The 18893-nt window shown below is 33.0% G+C and overlaps 4 protein-coding genes across 7 annotated transcripts in view; all 4 read right to left on the bottom strand.

The window, feature by feature from the left end:
- LOC108735498 (putative glycerol kinase 5) overlaps nucleotides 1–1890 on the bottom strand; it is a 24475-nt gene extending 22585 nt beyond the window's left edge. Inside the window, exon 1 of one of the 4 annotated variants that reach the window (XM_025979912.1) lies at nucleotides 1517–1890. The gene's annotated coding sequence lies outside the window, so the exon portion shown is untranslated. Of the gene's footprint in view, nucleotides 1–749; nucleotides 894–1516 lie in introns of those variants that run through there. The other 3 variants (XM_025979914.1, XM_025979913.1, XM_025979911.1) reach the window with 3 other exon arrangements.
- The window catches only part of LOC108735497 (prestin-like), a 21860-nt gene extending 9309 nt beyond the window's left edge, over nucleotides 1–12551 (bottom strand). The window contains exons 1-11 of the mRNA XM_025979909.1: nucleotides 12470–12551; nucleotides 9596–9704; nucleotides 7696–7857; nucleotides 6489–6599; nucleotides 6115–6296; nucleotides 5435–5599; nucleotides 5273–5377; nucleotides 5071–5204; nucleotides 3278–3440; nucleotides 3036–3212; nucleotides 2909–2978 (exon numbers count right to left, since the gene is read on the bottom strand). Of these exons, the coding sequence (XP_025835694.1) occupies nucleotides 2909–2978; nucleotides 3036–3212; nucleotides 3278–3440; nucleotides 5071–5204; nucleotides 5273–5377; nucleotides 5435–5599; nucleotides 6115–6296; nucleotides 6489–6599; nucleotides 7696–7857; nucleotides 9596–9704; nucleotides 12470–12475 (1384 nt within the window). The 5' untranslated portion in view covers nucleotides 12476–12551. The remainder of the gene's footprint in view (nucleotides 1–2908; nucleotides 2979–3035; nucleotides 3213–3277; nucleotides 3441–5070; nucleotides 5205–5272; nucleotides 5378–5434; nucleotides 5600–6114; nucleotides 6297–6488; nucleotides 6600–7695; nucleotides 7858–9595; nucleotides 9705–12469) is intronic.
- On the bottom strand, nucleotides 229–2832 carry LOC112906168 (sulfate transporter-like). Its single transcript, XM_025979919.1, has 3 exons — nucleotides 2550–2832; nucleotides 2388–2492; nucleotides 229–482 (listed from the first exon to the last, which is right to left on the bottom strand). The coding sequence occupies exons 1-3, from the start codon at nucleotides 2706–2708 to the stop codon at nucleotides 345–347; spliced, it is 402 nt and encodes a 133-aa protein (XP_025835704.1). The 5' UTR covers nucleotides 2709–2832; the 3' UTR covers nucleotides 229–344.
- Nucleotides 12552–15309: 2758 nt separating the features above from the next.
- LOC108735463 (dynein heavy chain 10, axonemal) overlaps nucleotides 15310–18893 on the bottom strand; it is a 41013-nt gene continuing 37429 nt past the window's right edge. The window contains exons 36-41 of the mRNA XM_025979923.1: nucleotides 18293–18855; nucleotides 17723–18210; nucleotides 17521–17652; nucleotides 16521–16900; nucleotides 15848–16027; nucleotides 15310–15606 (exon numbers count right to left, since the gene is read on the bottom strand). Of these exons, the coding sequence (XP_025835708.1) occupies nucleotides 15310–15606; nucleotides 15848–16027; nucleotides 16521–16900; nucleotides 17521–17652; nucleotides 17723–18210; nucleotides 18293–18855 (2040 nt within the window). The remainder of the gene's footprint in view (nucleotides 15607–15847; nucleotides 16028–16520; nucleotides 16901–17520; nucleotides 17653–17722; nucleotides 18211–18292; nucleotides 18856–18893) is intronic.

The raw sequence follows: 18893 nt of genomic DNA, 5'->3' as shown, positions 1-18893 counted from the left end.
GATCAGTTTTTTGCCAGCAAAGACCAAAAATTTTATGAGCGTGGAATTATGCTACTACCAGAAAGATGGCAAAAGGTGTTGGACCAGAACGGTCAATATATAATTTAATAAAGTATTTGTTTATTATACGAAAACTGTCTTTCATTTCCACAAAAAAAAACCAAATGACTTTCCGAACAACCCTATATAACGTCTAGCTTAAATATAAATATGTGTCGTAATTGTTTAAGGACTTACACGTAAAAATTGAGGACTAAGTATTTTATAAGTCCATCATTTCGTGTCTGTGTATATTGCTATTAACATTATAAAACTGTTTAAAAATGCGAGATATTCCTCGACACTCACCCTTGTGGAATATCACCCACAGTTTTAATGCTGTATTCCGTGTCCAAAAATAAAAATTTAGACAGTAGAGTCCCTGCTACAACTGCTATCAGTTCAATTGGAATAGGAAACGAACACAACTTAGCCACTTTGGGCTAAAATAAATAAATAATTTAATCGGTAACGACCAATTTATAGGTACTTTTCAGGTACTTNATCATTAAGATTATATTCGAATAATGAAGTATTTCATGGAGAACATCTAACGAAATTTTTAAATACGGCCCTGCTTTAAATTGTATTACATGTATGTATAACAATAAAAATATTCACAATATACTCATTGCAGTACTTATTCTAAAAATAAATTGAACCAATGTTATTGTAATTATTATGATATAAATAGGGATCAAAATACTTGCATTTTAAAGAATTTAGACATTCCAAGTGGATAGGTACTCAATAACTAACTTTTACTTTCAAATTTACATCAAAAAAGTACAATTTGCGGAAGAATGAGTGAACAATTTCAGAACACAAAGCAGAATAAATGAATAGTAGGTACCTATTATAAATGGTTTGTAAGGATTGGCTAAAGTTCAACTTTAATGATAACACTTTTGATAACAACAATTTGTGAATGTTTGTTATTCGATGCGTTTGACTTATTACTATTACTACTATTGTACAAGCATACCTTATTGCATGAATAAAAAATTAAAATGATTTTTACTGAAATACGTTCAAGTTAATTAAAAAAACCTGTTTTATGATTAAACAATTTAATTGCATTACTAAAGCATCATCTACTATTTATGTATAATTAAGTTATTAGTGTGTAATTATTTGTTAAAAACATAATGTAATGTTATGCAGGTTTTTCCACGTAAACCATTAAATTAGTTCTTAAAGCATTGCAAGAGCCGCAAGGGAAAACTCTACCCAAAAATAAATTTAGACCGGCGTTTTAAACTTATCCTGGACTTGGATAATTTTATTAGGTATTAAGCAGTGGTGTAGTTTTTAAGGCTTTTGCAACTAAATTTTGTGACCTATTTTAAACTAGGAATAATTTTAAAAATTGTTTAGACAATATTCAAACTTTCATTAAGAATGTCGTTGAAATATCGTGTGCGCTTAAGTAACAGCATCTTTTATGAGATGAGTTACAAACAATTTTCTTTCGTACCTATTTTGTGTTCGTAGGTTCCGCCCCTGTTTCTGGCGCATAGCCATGTGCGGAACAGCTGATTTCAATGGAAATAGACATTTCAGTAGCAAATTCACCAGTGAGCTGTGGCTACCGTGAACCTGTTGTCAAAATGGATCCCGAGGCGTTTTTGGACATCGCTAATCAAGTTACGAAACTGAAAATGTTTCCGTACTTTGATATTGCCCACTGTTCACTCTGTGCCTTGTCTGTCCGCGAAGATCTCGGAAACGGTAAGTGCCACACCACTGACTTTAGCCCAACACTTTCTGCGACCAACGACGATGCTCAAACGTCACATGTATCACGTGAATTGTGGAAAATAGTCTCTATTATTACTAGAGCCTGATGGATTCTTTTAGGCGTGCGCAATAAACATTTCCTTAACAAAAAATTCCAATCCGAACTATTCAGGGCATGGCCATCAAGTGGGACAGCGTTTTTTTTTTTTGAGGAGGCTCGAAAATTCGGAGCTTCAGCACATTTCTAACTTTTTATCATCAAATATAAAACAAAAAAAAAATTCAAATAAAATATTTCTAATGTGAAATTATTCGTGATTTTTTTTAATAATCGATACGGAAAAGTACAACGATTTANGGTAGTAACTTTTTATCATATGAATTGGTTTAACATAAAAGTTCAATTAGTGGTCCCTGAAAACCAAAAAAAAATTAAAAAATCGGGCAATTTTAAAGTGATTACGTTTTTAATGACTTTATGAAAAAGCAACCAATTTAGCTCCTATAAATAAGTACAAAACACAACTTAGCCACTTTGGGCTAAAATAAATAAATAATTTAATCGGTAACGACCAATTTATAGGTACTTTTCAGGTACTTTTACTAACCTTAATTATTTCGTTGTTAAGAGTCAAAATAAAAATGGTTATAGTCGATATTAAAAGGGCAGTAACATTGGTAGTTGTGATGTTTTGAAATATATTCAAATATGTCTATTAAAAGAAATCAGTTAAGTATTTTTTGTAATGTAGCATTACATTATTACGTACATATATAACTTCAAATTTCCCGCTCATTTTCTCGATACTCAAACCAAAAAGGTCTTTAATTTGAGATGTCATAACTTGCACAGCAGCTCCGGTTGTGAAGCCGGAAACAAGCGACTCAGAAAGAAGCATACTGGCAATTCCTAATCGGAATGTATACATTCCACACTGTAAAAAACTCAAAATGTAATGAGTAATGACCTTAGAATTAAAATAGAAGGAGGCTGGGTTGAGTTAGGGTAGGTTATGTTAGATTACCTTTTAGAATTTCTAAAAAATAAAAACAAAAATAGATAAACTAATTACGCGCTAACGAAAAAGCAGGTAAACATTTATAATTATATAATCACATCTAAAATTAAATTTAAAAAAATCTTTTACATTCATTAGCATTCCTTTAAGGGCAACCACAATAATACTTGCCAAAACGGCCTAAAATTGATATGTTGTTTTAAATATCGCCCTTTAAACAAGGATAATTACATGTACCTTTGGCAAAGGTTCAAAAAATGGTCCTATCCACATCAAAACAAAAACCAATATTGAACATGATGTAATTGATGCCAGTTGGGTTTTTCCCCCAACGGTTTGCTGAATTAAAGAACGTGATATAGAGGCACAGTAGGGCATGCAAGAAAAAAATGAACCAAATAAATTTCCTATACCCTGTAAGATAAAATATTAATATCGGCAGTTACGAAAACCGACTAATTATGAATCATTCTACTTACAAGAGCTAAAAGTTCTTGATTTGCGTCAATTTCATAATTCAATTTTTGAGCAAATATTAAACCCATGGACAGGGTTAACGCATAAGACACAATGGCAATCATTATACAATCGACAACTATATTTGAAAATAAAGAAAGTTGTGGAAGAATGGGCTCCGGAAGTCTAAAAACGATAATTTTGAACTTAGAACTTAGAAACGCAGATTAGAATATTGTTCTCAAAGGGTTAAAGATGTATGTATGTTAGAGATGAAATGTATGAAATTGAGATGCGTGTCGAAGTAGGTGATGATGGTGATGATATTCATTATAATAAACATGTGGGTATGCATTTAACAAAGTATTGGGTTGTTCGGAAAGTCATTTCCTTTTTTCCCGACAGAGGATTTAATTGTATTCTTTTGCACCCAACTTCACATTTAAGCCGTATAATTTTTATATGCTTTGAGAGCTCATATAGCAAGGCTTGTGTATGAAAAATTCCAATTAATTCTACGCAGTAGTTTTTGGTTGGTGCCCTTTTAAATATGGAGAGCGATAAGCAGCATTTTCGACATATCTTACTGTTTTACTACAGAAAGGGTAAAAATGCTGTTCAAGCCAGAAAGAAATTGACTGATGTGTATGGAGAAGGTGTGTTGACAGTACGCCAGTGCCAGAACTGGTTCGCTAAATTTCGATCCGGCAATTTTGATGTCGAAGATGCACCACGTTCGGGAAGGCCGGTTGAAGCTGATAAAGACGCGATAAAGGCATTAGTTGATGTGAACCGGCGAATAACAACACGTGAGATCGGATTGAGGTTAAATTTATCAAATTCAACAGTTTATGACCACTTGAAAGGCCTGGGATTATCCTCGAAGCTCGATGTATGGGTTCCCCATGTTCTCACAGAGAGAAATCTGTGTCGCCGCATTGACGTCTGCGATTCGCTTCTCAAACGTCACGAAAATGATCCGTTTTTGAAGCGCATCATCACTGGGGACGAAAAATGGGTTGTATACAACAACGTCAAACGCAAGAGGTCATGGAGCAAAAAAGATGAACCGGCTCAAACCATTTCCAAAGCCGATATTCACCAAAAAAAGGTGATGCTGTCTGTTTGGTGGGATTTTAAAGGAATCGTTTTTTTTTAGCTTTTACCGGATAACACAACGATTAATTCGGAAGTCTACTGTCATCAGCTGGACAAACTGAATGATGCACTTCAACAGAAAAGGTCAGAACTAATCAACAGGAAAGGTGTAGTGTTTCACCAAGACAACGCGAGACCTCACACAAGTTTGGTCACTCGCCAAAAGCTTTTACAGCTTGAATGGGATACAATGCTACACCCACCATATTCTCCAGACCTGGCACCATCGGATTATTATTTGTTCCGGTCACTCCAAAATTTTTTAGACGGTAAAACCTTCACCTCAAATGAGGAGGTCAAAAACCTCCTCGATCAGTTTTTTGCCAGCAAAGACCAAAAATTTTATGAGCGTGGAATTATGCTACTACCAGAAAGATGGCAAAAGGTGTTGGACCAGAACGGTCAATATATAATTTAATAAAGTATTTGTTTATTATACGAAAACTGTCTTTCATTTCCACAAAAAAAAACCAAATGACTTTCCGAACAACCCTATATAACGTCTAGCTTAAATATAAATATGTGTCGTAATTGTTTAAGGACTTACACGTAAAAATTGAGGACTAAGTATTTTATAAGTCCATCATTTCGTGTCTGTGTATATTGCTATTAACATTATAAAACTGTTTAAAAATGCGAGATATTCCTCGACACTCACCCTTGTGGAATATCACCCACAGTTTTAATGCTGTATTCCGTGTCCAAAAATAAAAATTTAGACAGTAGAGTCCCTGCTACAACTGCTATCAGTTCAATTGGAATAGGAAACGAACACAACTTAGCCACTTTGGGCTAAAATAAATAAATAATTTAATCGGTAACGACCAATTTATAGGTACTTTTCAGGTACTTTTACTAACCTTAATTATTTCGTTGTTAAGAGTCAAAATAAAAATGGTTATAGTCGATATTAAAAGGGCAGTAACATTGGTAGTTGTGATGTTTTGAAATATATTCAAATATGTCTATTAAAAGAAATCAGTTAAGTATTTTTTGTAATGTAGCATTACATTATTACGTACATATATAACTTCAAATTTCCCGCTCATTTTCTCGATACTCAAACCAAAAAGGTCTTTAATTTGAGATGTCATAACTTGCACAGCAGCTCCGGTTGTGAAGCCGGAAACAAGCGACTCAGAAAGAAGCATACTGGCAATTCCTAATCGGAATGTATACATTCCACACTGTAAAAAACTCAAAATGTAATGAGTAATGACCTTAGAATTAAAATAGAAGGAGGCTGGGTTGAGTTAGGGTAGGTTATGTTAGATTACCTTTTAGAATTTCTAAAAAATAAAAACAAAAATAGATAAACTAATTACGCGCTAACGAAAAAGCAGGTAAACATTTATAATTATATAATCACATCTAAAATTAAATTTAAAAAAATCTAAATCGGTAAATATGTATACGTAATTATTGCGGCAATGAAGTACCTACCGCTTTATAACGTAATTGAGTAAATATGAACAAAATACATAATTTATCATGTAATTTTCTGTTTAATCTAGGTGCTAATCCAAACAAATTTCTAAACAATAGTTCTTGTGTTGAGAAATAATAAAAATAAAACTTTGTTTATAAGCCGCGTCTGTAACTACTAAATTCTATGAATTGTATTAGGTAAATTTTTAGAATATTTCGAAATTATTTGTGTTATACAACACTTATTATGTATGCTTAATCGAAGTGTAGGTACCTGGATTATTCCAACAAGGAATGTTACCGCGGTTGCTACTTCAATGGGTGAAAATCCAATATTACTTAATTCAGTTGAATTATTCTTTATCAAATTATCATTTAGTTCCATCTTAAAATAATACGGATCGGCATACTTCAAAACAACTTTACCAGTCATTAAACAAACTATAGCAAACGTTCCTACAAACCCATCGAAATAAATAATTGAAAAAAAATATTTTTACAAAAAAAAATAAACAACAGTTAGTTCATTTATAATAATTACGTTATAAACAGCTACTTGTACAAGGTGAAAAAATATTTAATATTTTTTTTGAACGCATTTTGTTTTTAAAGGAACTAACATTAAAGATTAATTTTTAGTTGTCTTACCCATTGAATTATGCCGAGATGTGCCCAGCAAAAAATAAATTAATACAGGAAAGAATGCCATATAAATACCAACAATTGGGGAAACGTTTCCCAATAAGGCGTATGCCATGCCTACAAAAGGTAGTGCAAATTTTAATAGAAGATATAGATCTATACGCAAAGAAAATCCAACTATGTACAGGGGACACACACCGTGAAAGTACATATGTTTTGTTTTTGATTGGGTAATTTTAATGAGAAACCAATTTAATTTAGAAATTGGAAAAAGATTGTTAAAGGTGTATGTTTGGAGTACGGCGCCGTACGGATGCGAAACATGGACGATGGGTGCAGTGGAAAAGAAAAGATTAAAATCGTTCGAAATGTGGTGTTACAGGCGAATGATGAGGATACTATGGATAGAGAAGGTTAGAAATGAAGAGATATTAGAAAGAATAAGAAAACAGAGGACTCTATGGAAGTCAATAAGAAATAGACGAGATAGTTTGGTAGGACACCTTTTTAGGCATAAAGATCTAGTCAGAGACATATTAGAGGCAGAAACGGGAGTTAGGAAGGGTAGAGGTAGACCTAGATTAGATTACTGTTCGCAAGTAGTTAAGGATGTGGGTTGTTCTAGTTTTAGGGAAATGCGAAGATTAGCTCAGGATAGGAAAGAGTGGAGGTGCGTGTCCAACCAGTCTTAGGACTGACGACCTTATGTTGATGATTATGCAATGAGGATGGAAGAAAAAAGTGTGCGGGATGACTGACTACACGGCTCACAGGAACACATACATGTATTTTCGCGAAGTTTTGATCAAAAAGCTTCGAAATCTTGCAGACAAACATTGTGCATACATGGCCATGAGTGATATCTAATGAAAAGTACCTGCACATGTACCTATATGTGCAGAAAACTCATAAAACAGTTATAATGTCTATATGACGGAGTACGAGGAATATGTTTTGAGGAAAATTGTTGATTGCAGATAGCGTGTGGTGTCTTTTTCGAACATTTTGAAGAATCTCTAGTTTTGGTGATTCTTCTATTCTAATATTAATTTGTCGACTAAAGCTTTTTGATTTTCATAATTGTCATTAAAAATAATTTTTTTAAAAGAACTATTTTTCGACGTGTTTGGCAAATGATTTTTGGTGTGTGCGCTTGTGGTTTTACCAACGATTGAGTCCCTTAATAATAATAGTTAAATAAAATGCAATGTACCTTGAGGTATATGCATTACAGCAACTGTAAAACCTGAAATTAAATCTCCAACTAAATCTCGACTCCAGTTATATTCTCTGAGCCATACTGTGATGGGTAAGACGCTTGTAACAAGAGACAGTGGTTTACATTTCGTACAAGATGAGAAAAGTTCTTTGATTCCTAAAAAAAAAATAACAACAAGGCAGCAAATTTTCTTAATTTTTAATTTTCATTGTATTTTCAAAGCAAGAGTAATAATTATATCAAAAAGTTTTAAAAGACTAAACTCAGAAACTTAATTACTTACTAATAAAATAAATCATTAATTTGCCTTTGTTTCTTTTTATCTGTGTTTATGTGTGTATTAGTAGTAATTAGTCTGTTTTACTTGTTAAATCGACGTTTAAAAAACATACAAAATTTAAAAACATATTCGGGACATGTTACTTTTATCTTCCATTTTGTGCTAACGCAAAATACACTGTTTTTATTAAAAAATATGATAAATACTCAAAAAACATAATACAGTTTAAGCGCTTGTTAGGTACTTTTAAAATTCTTTTTAAATATCATTAATAAGTATCTATTATATTATCAGTATTAACCGATTCTAAAACGGAATAACAAAGCACACCAAACATACTGGATGAGTAACCAATCGAAAGTCCTTTGCCATTTCAAATGCAACTTGCAGAACGAAGTTTTAACACAATTTCGATTGAAAAATTCATTTATCAGATCAATTAGATTGTGCCTCGAACTTTCATGCATGGAGTGACAAATTTACATCCTATATGTAGTCATTTTTATAATTTCACAGCCCAAAAGGAAAACAGAATTTATTATCGATTACCTTTTAGAATTTCTAAAAAATAAAAACAAAAATAGATAAACTAATTACGCGCTAACGAAAAAGCAGGTAAACATTTATAATTATATAATCACATCTAAAATTAAATTTAAAAAAATCTAAATCGGTAAATATGTATACGTAATTATTGCGGCAATGAAGTACCTACCGCTTTATAACGTAATTGAGTAAATATGAACAAAATACATAATTTATCATGTAATTTTCTGTTTAATCTAGGTGCTAATCCAAACAAATTTCTAAACAATAGTTCTTGTGTTGAGAAATAATAAAAATAAAACTTTGTTTATAAGCCGCGTCTGTAACTACTAAATTCTATGAATTGTATTAGGTANAATTATTTCATTCATTTAAATAATTATTTAGCCTAAATATTAATTTTTAACGTTTCTTCGTTGAATGCTACCTTGAGGAACATGCTAAAATGTTATTTACAGATGTTAGTAAAGTAGCATTTTAGCATAATTCTGAATATGCCCTTGCAGGGTAATAATAACAGCAATAAATAAATCACGAACAAATTTAATGGTTTCCATATTCGTATCTGTACGCATATTATTTTATTTTTAAAAAATTCTGTACACTGTAAAATTATTACGTCATTAACATATAGTCTGTACGAACTAATCAGTTAGTCACAGAAATATCACACTCAACTCGCTTGTAATATGTTGTGGAAAAAACGAAAATTAAATCATTTAATAGCCCATTCTAAGTTCAAAAGGAGACATTATTCTATAAAGTGACTACTAATAAGTAGGATGTAGTTTCTTATCAAAGACTTAAAATACTCTACTTATATGTAAAGGAATTAATTACGACTGATTTTGTGAAAATTCTTTCTACTTTCTTTCGGATTAATCCCAAAAGCGACCTATACCTTTTTGTTTTTAATTTATTCATTAGAATAGAAAATAAAAGTTGAAAAATTGTGTAATGTTTCTCATTTTTGAGTAGCACACTTAAGGCTTATGCTTTAGTTGGTGGATTACGTGTTGTATGTAATAAAAAATATGTGATTAAAAAAAGTTTTAACTAAGTACTCACTATTTTTGGTTGGTTTAAAATAATCTCCATCCTGATGCAATTGTTCCTGTTCGTACACAGGTCTCTCGATTTTAACGATCTGCGGGCCAACGTCATTGTCCATTTTCATCTGTCCAAGAAAAGTTAAATTAAGTCTTTTATACCTTCTAAACATACAATTAGCAAGTGATATTAATAGCATTTACCTTAGGAAAATTTAATCAAGAACAGAAAATAAATAAAACAAAATACTTAATAAGGGTACAACTTTGAAATATATAAAATACAATAATAAATAAAATGGAAGCATAATATGTAACAAGTTCATAGCACCAATTAAGAGTATATTTATTTACCTTGGTATTAGATCTTAGCATTCAAAAGACTTTTTATTTTCTTGCCTTGATCCGATTGTGCACTACTACCTGTCGAATGTCGATAATGAACCAGTAAGATCAAGATCAGTGTATCAGATGAATTAAATTGACTTGACTTAAAAACATTTAACAATGCTACGAATCTCTACAAAGTCCACAAAAATTCTCCAAGGATTTTGAACGCATAGATAACCGAGATATATTTATGGCTAAACCAAGTTTATTTTTATGTAACAATGGTATTGTTAAAAAGACTATTTCATATCAACTTTCTAGAACACCGATTGTGATACAAATGATCGTGTTTTCAAAAATTAACAGTGTTAATAATGTTTAACTGCAATGTAGCAACGTATTATTTGTTACTTGCGCATTTAGTTTTTCGTATAGCAGCACTGTTGAAAAATGAATAAATGATACAGCCCGTTATCAATAAGTTTTGTAGACGTTTACGTATATGATTTTTAGGTGATTTGAGGGCGGACTTATAGTCGGTTCAGTTTATCTTCCCGTTTTTGATTATAAAGTCAAAATTTTAAATCTTTTACTTTATTGTTTATTACTGAAACAGTAAATCTACTTACCCGTTTAGCTAACACAAATAAGAGAAAGATAGCCTTATCTTTCTTGGCTAACGAACACTGTTGGTACTTATAAAATTTGGGCATCTTTCTCTCTATTTAAATAGTTTGTAAAGTTTGTCTCTCTTTTATTGCTATACCCCCGATTGCATCATGAATTTTAAATAAGTTATAGTGACGTTGACAAGTAATAAAAGAGAGACACTCTACAAACGGTTTAAACAGAGAGAAAGATGTACACATTTTATAAAGTGTAAGTAAAGTGTTTGATACCTGCGTCTAACCGAGAAAGATAAGGGTATCTTTCTCTACTTTTTGGCAAGTATATGGGTTAGTAGATTTACTGTTGCAATTAAAATTTAAAATTTTGACTTTATAATCCAAAACCGGCAAAATTAAACTGAACNAGATTAGATTACTCTTCGCAAATAGTTAAGGATGTGGGCTGTTCTAGTTTTAGGGAAATGCGAAGTTTAACTCAGGATAGGAAAGAGTGGAGGTACGTGTCCAACCAGTCTTAAGACTGATGACCTTATGATGATGATGATGACACGGAGAAAATTTTCGATTGTAAATTACTGAATTTGTCGTAGAAATAGTAGAATTTATTAGCTAATTTGTAATAATCTCAATTTTGACATGTTTCTTTAAAAATTATTTCAAGTTTCTTAATTATTACAATTTAATTTGTAATATCAACTAAAATACCTAGTAAATTTATTTCTGCTGGGATTTTATTTTTACAAATTCGGGTCCAAATTGTAATTTTTATTATTTTCGCTTACGAAGCAACGGGATAGTGGGAAAAATTGTAAATATCGGTTTAATATTTAGGTAAATTTTCGATTTTCATTTTCTCTGTGTAGTACCAAAAAATGGTACCAACGATGTTGTAAAAAATTAAAATGGGGCAAGTTGCAAAAAAGCGTAACTACACAATTAAGCAGTTACTTGGGATCATGTACATTTATTTAGAACTCAAATACTTTTTAAGAAATTAGTAAAAAGGTACTCCAAATTAAAACTAATTTTGCACAATTTTTGTGTCACAGCTTCGACGCCAATTGCCCACAAAATATAATTTTGAATTTGTAAAATTAATTTCTACAAGTCTGTAAGGCATACGATTTCTAAAGGAAAGAAAAAAGCACTCACTTTTGTTATTTTCGATATAATTTTTGCATATTTCTATGAAATAATAAGTAAATGCATTAAAAATACACCAATGATAACAGAAACATAAAATAAAATAGGTAGTAGTACTGTAAATAAAACAAAAATTTGTTATTGTTATTCTACAAGTGTGATTCTAATTCAATAGCTTTTTACTTATTTCAATTATTCCGACTTTTATAAAAATGTGTAGTTGTGATACAACACTAAACAACAGGACGATTATTAATTTTTGGTAGTAACTTTTTATCATATGAATTGGTTTAACATAAAAGTTCAATTAGTGGTCCCTGAAAACCAAAAAAAAATTAAAAAATCGGGCAATTTTAAAGTGATTACGTTTTTAATGACTTTATGAAAAAGCAACCAATTTAGCTCCTATAAATAAGTACAATTTGTAATACGTATTTGTACTTATAAGAATTATATGGTCCAATTTTATTAGTGGACTTGCTTTTTATGTTTCAATTAGCATATATTACCTAATTAATTATTACTCTTGAAAAACTATTAAATAAATAATTACGCATTGTTTAGCACATTCTATCTAATTAAGTATCTAATAACATTATATTTATATACATATACATACACTTATTATACTATGTGTAGGTACATATGGTATGTTTCATGTACGAACAAAGATAGAACAATAACCGAACTTTCTCTTTAAATTATCGGCACATTTCTATCACAAATAACAAACGCTGAAGTGTACCTACCATAAAAAGAACAATTACAACAATAAAATTGTAAAAACTTACTTGCATTCGCTATCGTTTGTTTAACTTCTAATTAACTATCATCTGCAACAGTCCACGACGAACGCAAAACTGATTAGTTTAAAGGAAAGTAAAATGACTGTTACAATCTTACAAACAAAATCGTTTGTGCCTGCATTAAAAAAAAACGAGCTCTTTAAGATAAGAAGTCTTTCGATTAAGCTCTTATTGTAGAATGTTGTAATGTAGACATTTGTCTTCGATTTATCTTAGGAATCGTACGGAGACGTTACGAAATAGTACAAAAGACAATGTGCAATTTAGGTAGGAGGATAGGTGTTGCAATAAAATCCATTAATTATTGTTTATAATAAATATTACTATTACTCAATAGCATATATAGGGTTGTTCGGAAAGTCATTTCGCTTTTTTTTGTGGAAATGAAAGACAGTTTTCGTATAATAAACAAATACTTTATTAAATTACATATTGAGTGTTCTGGTCCAACACCTTTTGCCATCTTTCTGGTAGTAGCATAATTCCACGTTCATAAAATTTTTGGCCTTTGCTGGCAAAAAACTGATCGAGGAGGTTTTTGACCTCTTCATTTGAGGTGAAGGTTTTACCGTCTAAAAAATTTTGGAGTGACCGGAACAAATAATAATCCGATGGTGCCAGGTCTGGAGAATATGGTGGGTGTAGGATTGTATCCCATTCAAGCTGTAAAAGCTTTTGGCGAGTGACCAAACTTGTGTGAGGTCTCGCGTTGTCTTGGTGAAACACTACACCTTTCCTGTTGATTAGTTCTGACCTTTTCTGTTGAAGTGCATCATTCAGTTTGTCCAGCTGATGACAGTAGACTTCCGAATTAATCGTTGTGTTATCCGGTAAAAGCTAAAAAAAAACGATTCCTTTAAAATCCCACCAAACAGACAGCATCACCTTTTTTTGGTGAATATCGGCTTTGGAAATGGTTTGAGCCGGTTCATCTTTTTTGCTCCATGACCTCTTGCGTTTGACGTTGTTGTATACAACCCATTTTTCGTCCCCAGTGATGATGCGCTTCAAAAACGGATCATTTTCGTGACGTTTGAGAAGCGAATCGCAGACGTCAATGCGGCGACACAGATTTCTCTCTGTGAGAACATGGGGAACCCATACATCGAGCTTCGAGGATAATCCCAGGCCTTTCAAGTGGTCATAAACTGTTGAATTTGATAAATTTAACCTCAATCCGATCTCACGTGTTGTTATTCGCCGGTTCACATCAACTAATGCCTTTATCGCGTCTTTATCAGCTTCAACCGGCCTTCCCGAACGTGGTGCATCTTCGACATCAAAATTGCCGGATCGAAATTTAGCGAACCAGTTCTGGCACTGGCGTACTGTCAACACACCTTCTCCATACACATCAGTCAATTTCTTTCTGGCTTGAACAGCATTTTTACCCTTTCTGTAGTAAAACAGTAAGATATGTCGAAAATGCTGCTTATCGCTCTCCATATTTAAAAGGGCACCAACCAAAAACTACTGCGTAGAATTAATTGGAATTTTTCACACACAAGCCTTGCTATATGAGCTCTCAAAGCATATAAAAATTATACGGCTTAAATGTGAAGTTGGATGCAAAAGAATACAATTAAATCCTCTGTCGGGAAAAAACGAAATGACTTTCCGAACAACCCAATACTTTCTTAAATGCATACCCACATGTTTATTATAATAAATATCATCACCATCATCACCTACTTCGACACGCATCTCAATTTCATACATTTCATCTCTAACATACATACATCTTTAACCCTTTGAGAACAATATTCTAATCTGCGTTTACCTCTACCCCTCTTAACTCCTGCTTCTACTTCTAATATATCTATAACTAGCCCTTTGTGTCCGGGTAGGTGTCCTACCGACCTATCTCGTCTATTTTTACTGATTTCGATAACACCCTCTGTTCTCCTCTTTCTAATACCTCCTCTTTTTTAACCCCTTCTATCTACGGTATTTATAGCATCCGCCTATAACACCACAATTTTGGGTAGTAAAATTCATAATACATAATAAAATTATTCAGTTGTCTACTTTAGGGTAGTGATTTTGTTAAACGTAGATATAAAAAAAAAACATTTTCGTTTAGAAAGAATTTAAATTTCGATATAATTTTTGCATATTTCTATGAAATANTAAATTATTTATTGCCTTTTTTTGTTTATTTTTTATTCACTGTTTTAAATCTTATTAATTGCCTCAAGTAATTGAGCACCCTGTATGTATACTTTTTACGATTATGTATTTTGTTTTAAGACCGAGTAGGTTATGAACTCTCCATTTTGAATTATGTATTAGTTTATGACTCACTTCTCAAGATGTGGCCGATCGGTAAGTAGTAAGTTGCAGTGTACGTACAGACAAAATAAGTTTAAAGAGTGATTAATTACTTTGTCGTTGATAATTATTTCGGTTTTAAATGTGAAAGTGTTGTGTTTTATTTAGCATGAGTACATTATTGGATAAATCTAGGAAAGGAACTGAACATAACCTGTTGAGCAGCAGCGGTACCTACTTGTTCAAAGGTAGGTGTACTCTTTTTAAACGTTTATGTAGATTTTTAGATAAATGTAAATTGTTACTGTTGTTGTTGTTGATTTAAATATGATGAAATGACTATCAAATGCGAACAATATGTTGTATGCTTTGTTTCCTATTAAAGCAACATTGGGACATTTTTGAGTACCGATTAGGTTTAACCTCTGATAGGTAGACTTAATTTTGGTTATTATTTGTTTTGTTTTCATCACAACTATCTTAACGTATTAATAAAACGTTACTATATAATTAAAAACAATATATTTAAATAAAATTAAAATACGTTTAAAAAATTAATCTGTATTTAAAACAAGACATACTCCTTGAAGTATCCAATGGCTTAGATGTTCAGGAGTTCGGAGATCAGCTTCGAACACCAGTCCCACCCCCATTGCATTCCTACGTAAAGACGTTGTATACACCGGGGTTCTTAATGTTTTCTGTAATCTTAGACGATGCACCTCGATTGGAATTACTTTTAATATAGGCAGGGCTTCAATTAATACTTTCGGTCTCGACCTTTGTAAGCAATTGTTTTCGATATCCCATCTTGCGCCTTCAATGTACAACCCTTCCACGTAACAATTACCCTGCACAACACCATAAGAATTACTTTAATATTCTTTATAAATAAAATACTTGTGATATAAAATTATTTATATCCGGGTCAATTTCGGAAGTACGAAGATATCGAGAAGTCATGAGGAAGAAGATGCTGCATTTGGTTTAGTCCTTTTGCTTTGATTCGAGAATAGTTGTATCGGATTTACAATTGATTAACCAAATGGAATGTTAGAAAAAGGTCATTAAAAATACTTTAAAATTACTTACTGGCATAGGAGGTAGCTCGATCTCCTCCGAAGCAACAAATTCTGTTACGATGGTGTACACTGTAGACCTGTCCAAAGGCCAATTATTTTGTCGACAAGCAATTTGAACTAAAGCGGCCAAATAAGTTTCGGGGATGTGTAGACCCGATATCCATATTGCTATAGGATCGCCCTTTGCCGCCTGGAAAAGTTCAATAGTTTGTCTTCTTCTTATTGAATATAATCACGGGTCAGTAACGGATACAGTAAAGGGTTGTAAAAATTTAGGACGAAATGATTTAAATTATGAAATAAGACAGCACCATTTAAAGTTATTAAAAACGTCTGGATCAATAATGTAATTTATTGGTGAAGGTTAGGAATGAGGAAGTATTCTTTGGGAAAACAGAGGTCACTATGTAAGTCAATAAGAAATAGGCGAGATAGGTTGCTACAAGACCTTTTCAGGCATGAAGGACTAGTTATAGACACATATTAGAAGAAGAAACAGGAGTTAAGAGGAGTAGAGCTAGGCCTAGGTTACATTACTGTTCACAAATAGTTAAGGATGTGGGATGTTCTGGTTCAGGATAGGATGAAGTAGGAGGTGCGTGTCCAACCAGTCTTAGGACTGAGGACCTTATGATGATGGGTGTCTATTGTTGATAATTTTACAATATTAATTTATAACTTGCCCATTCGGCGTATTGACTCTGCCGTCTTTCAAAATGTTCCATCCAACCCCCGAGCGATTTACAAGTTGCCGGGGCTAATTTCCTCCAAAGTGCCGGCAACTGACCGTTAAAAAGGGAATAAGCAATATTGTCCAGGGTGGCGTCCATCCCAATTTCTCCGGCCAAAGCTTTATTCAATAGATTCAGGCTTGTCCTTATCGATTTAATCAGTCTATTGAATCTTTCTAACTCTTGAAGCAATACTATAATGGTCGGGGTCATGCTTAATCGGAAGAACGTTCGAACTTTTGCAACTTCGTAATCGGGAGGGATTTTTTTCAAAATGTCCGATGCAATATTCGTAATAAACTCTTCTCGGCTAATTCCTTCACCACCACCACCTGTATTTTTTTTTTTGAATTAGTTCACTAATACATTATCGCATACGATTGCCTCTTCCAGAAGCTGTTTGTACGTACATGCAGGCATGCGTACAAGAAATAATTAAATAGGTAATCATAAAGTAAAAGAGATTTATTAATTAGAGCATTAAAAAAAGCACTCAATTGTTTTGCGATTTTGTGATGAGGGTGTGCTAGCTTGACAGACATGATCCACCCCTAATTACCACAGGAAACCTTTTTGAAGAATTGGTAATGTCAAAGTTACACTACTTGTGATAATTAGAGGGGAGCCTTTTTTTAGTTTAATTCATTAATGTTCAGTGCCACCCATGCAACACTGACTCTTTTAACTTACCCTTTTCCTGTGCCCTTACGTATTTTAAATAGTCGTCTGCAGCGTGAAAATGTTTAAATAGAAAATATATCGACTTTGAGCTTAAATACGTGCAACTTGCGAATCATTTTAGTAATAGATATCTAATTAAAAATAATTTTACACAGATCCTTTGGTCGAAACGATATCGTTAGATATTATAGCGATTGTAGTGAAACTCATAGAATTTTTTTTTCCCTTTTGTTTTTTTTTACTCTTATAATAAAAAATTATGATTTCTTACCAGTTTGTGGTTGAAGTTCTATCAACAGTTTCCACATTTCTTTGGCAGCTTGGGTAAAATAACCAATTTCTGCGTTTGGATGTAATCCAAAAACTTCGGGGGTGTTCGCTAGAGGGTACGTGTCGATTATTTCTGAAAAGTGAAAGGGTGAAAGTTACAATACTTATCAAAGTACATGTAGGTAAAAATATTTTGTATTCACCGATATAGTTGTCTTTAATACCATCTGGTGGTATTGTGTAATCCACATTACGGTCTCTATAGAAATGGAATGGTTGAAAACTGTCGAAAAGGAAGTCTCCCATGTACTCGTTCATGTATGTTTTGACAATTCTCCTGTCGAAATCGTCAATAACTCTTCCTCCATACATGACCTCTCCGATAAGGTATTTTAGACTTCCCCATGGTATTCGAGTGTCTTTGAGTGCTTGCGCTTTTGTCAGGTAGGTGTCCAGTATTTGGACACACACATTAAAGTCTGATTCGTTAAAGTCGTAGCTTATATTCCAACCGATTTTGTCGTATTTTCTTCGTTCCTGGACGACCGCGTGGAAAAATGCCAACACGTAAACCAAGGATTTGAAGGCAGGATGCGAACACGCCTCTAACGTTTGAGGACGCATTTTGAAATAAGTGTTACGAAGATTAAGTTTCAGTCCGTTCGGAGGTTCTGTTACCACTTTCAAAGATCTGAAAGGAAATAAATCCATTTTGGTGGTGTGAAGGAGTTTGTTATTTTCTACCTATGATAAATTTGTTTACTCTACTTTACCTCTGTAAAATCCCAATTGGAAAATTTCCAACTGGATCTGTCGTTAGCCACAAACGAAAATCTGGATGTGGTTTAGAAACTTTTTCCAACTGTTTTTCCAGTAGTCTTATGAATGATATCAGCAAGTGACAATTTTGGTACATGAGCCATTGTCCCCTAGCGACTGCCGTCTCCAGCAAAGCGATAGCAGCCGGTTCTTGGCCCTGACCAAGCGAAAGATATCGGAATTTTCCTCCACCCATTCCGCACCTGTCTGCCAATTTCATTAGTTCAGCTGTAGGATCCGATCCGGGACTTAAGATGAAAACTACGGGTGTGTGAGCGCTGCTTTGATCAAATATATTGTCCAAACTGATCACTGGAGGCATTATGTATTCTTCGCCCATGGTCTCAGTGATGTAGTTACTGACTGCTCTGTAGACTCGGTCAATACGGAAGCATCGTATCAGCATAAGAACATTGAAAGGATTACACTTTTCCGTGTACTCGTCGGGAAATTGGGTGGATTCTGGTGAGTCCAAATCGTACCATTGTCGCCAATCACTTACGTGCTTCGTTATATCCTGAAATAAAAGAATCCTTAAGTAGCTAATGCTAGTCC

Source organism: Agrilus planipennis, unplaced genomic scaffold, assembly GCF_000699045.2.
Source record: "Agrilus planipennis isolate EAB-ADULT unplaced genomic scaffold, Apla_2.0 scaffold91, whole genome shotgun sequence".
Taxonomy (NCBI): domain Eukaryota; kingdom Metazoa; phylum Arthropoda; class Insecta; order Coleoptera; family Buprestidae; genus Agrilus; species Agrilus planipennis.
The sequence above is the reverse complement of the archived record's forward strand: the minus strand, read 5'-3'. Positions and strand labels throughout refer to the sequence as shown.

Bases quoted from the DNA above. Each gene is read 5' to 3' on its own strand.
- LOC112906168 (XM_025979919.1), bottom strand. From the start codon at position 2,708: ATGTATACATTCCGATTAGGAATTGCCAGTATGCTTCTTTCTGAGTCG. The intron at 2,493-2,549 runs GTACGTAATAAT...TTCTTTTAATAG, and splicing joins GGAAATTTGAAGTTATATAT to ACATATTTGAATATATTTCA. The intron at 483-2,387 runs GTTAGTAAAAGT...TATTTATTTTAG, and splicing joins TTAACAACGAAATAATTAAG to CCCAAAGTGGCTAAGTTGTG.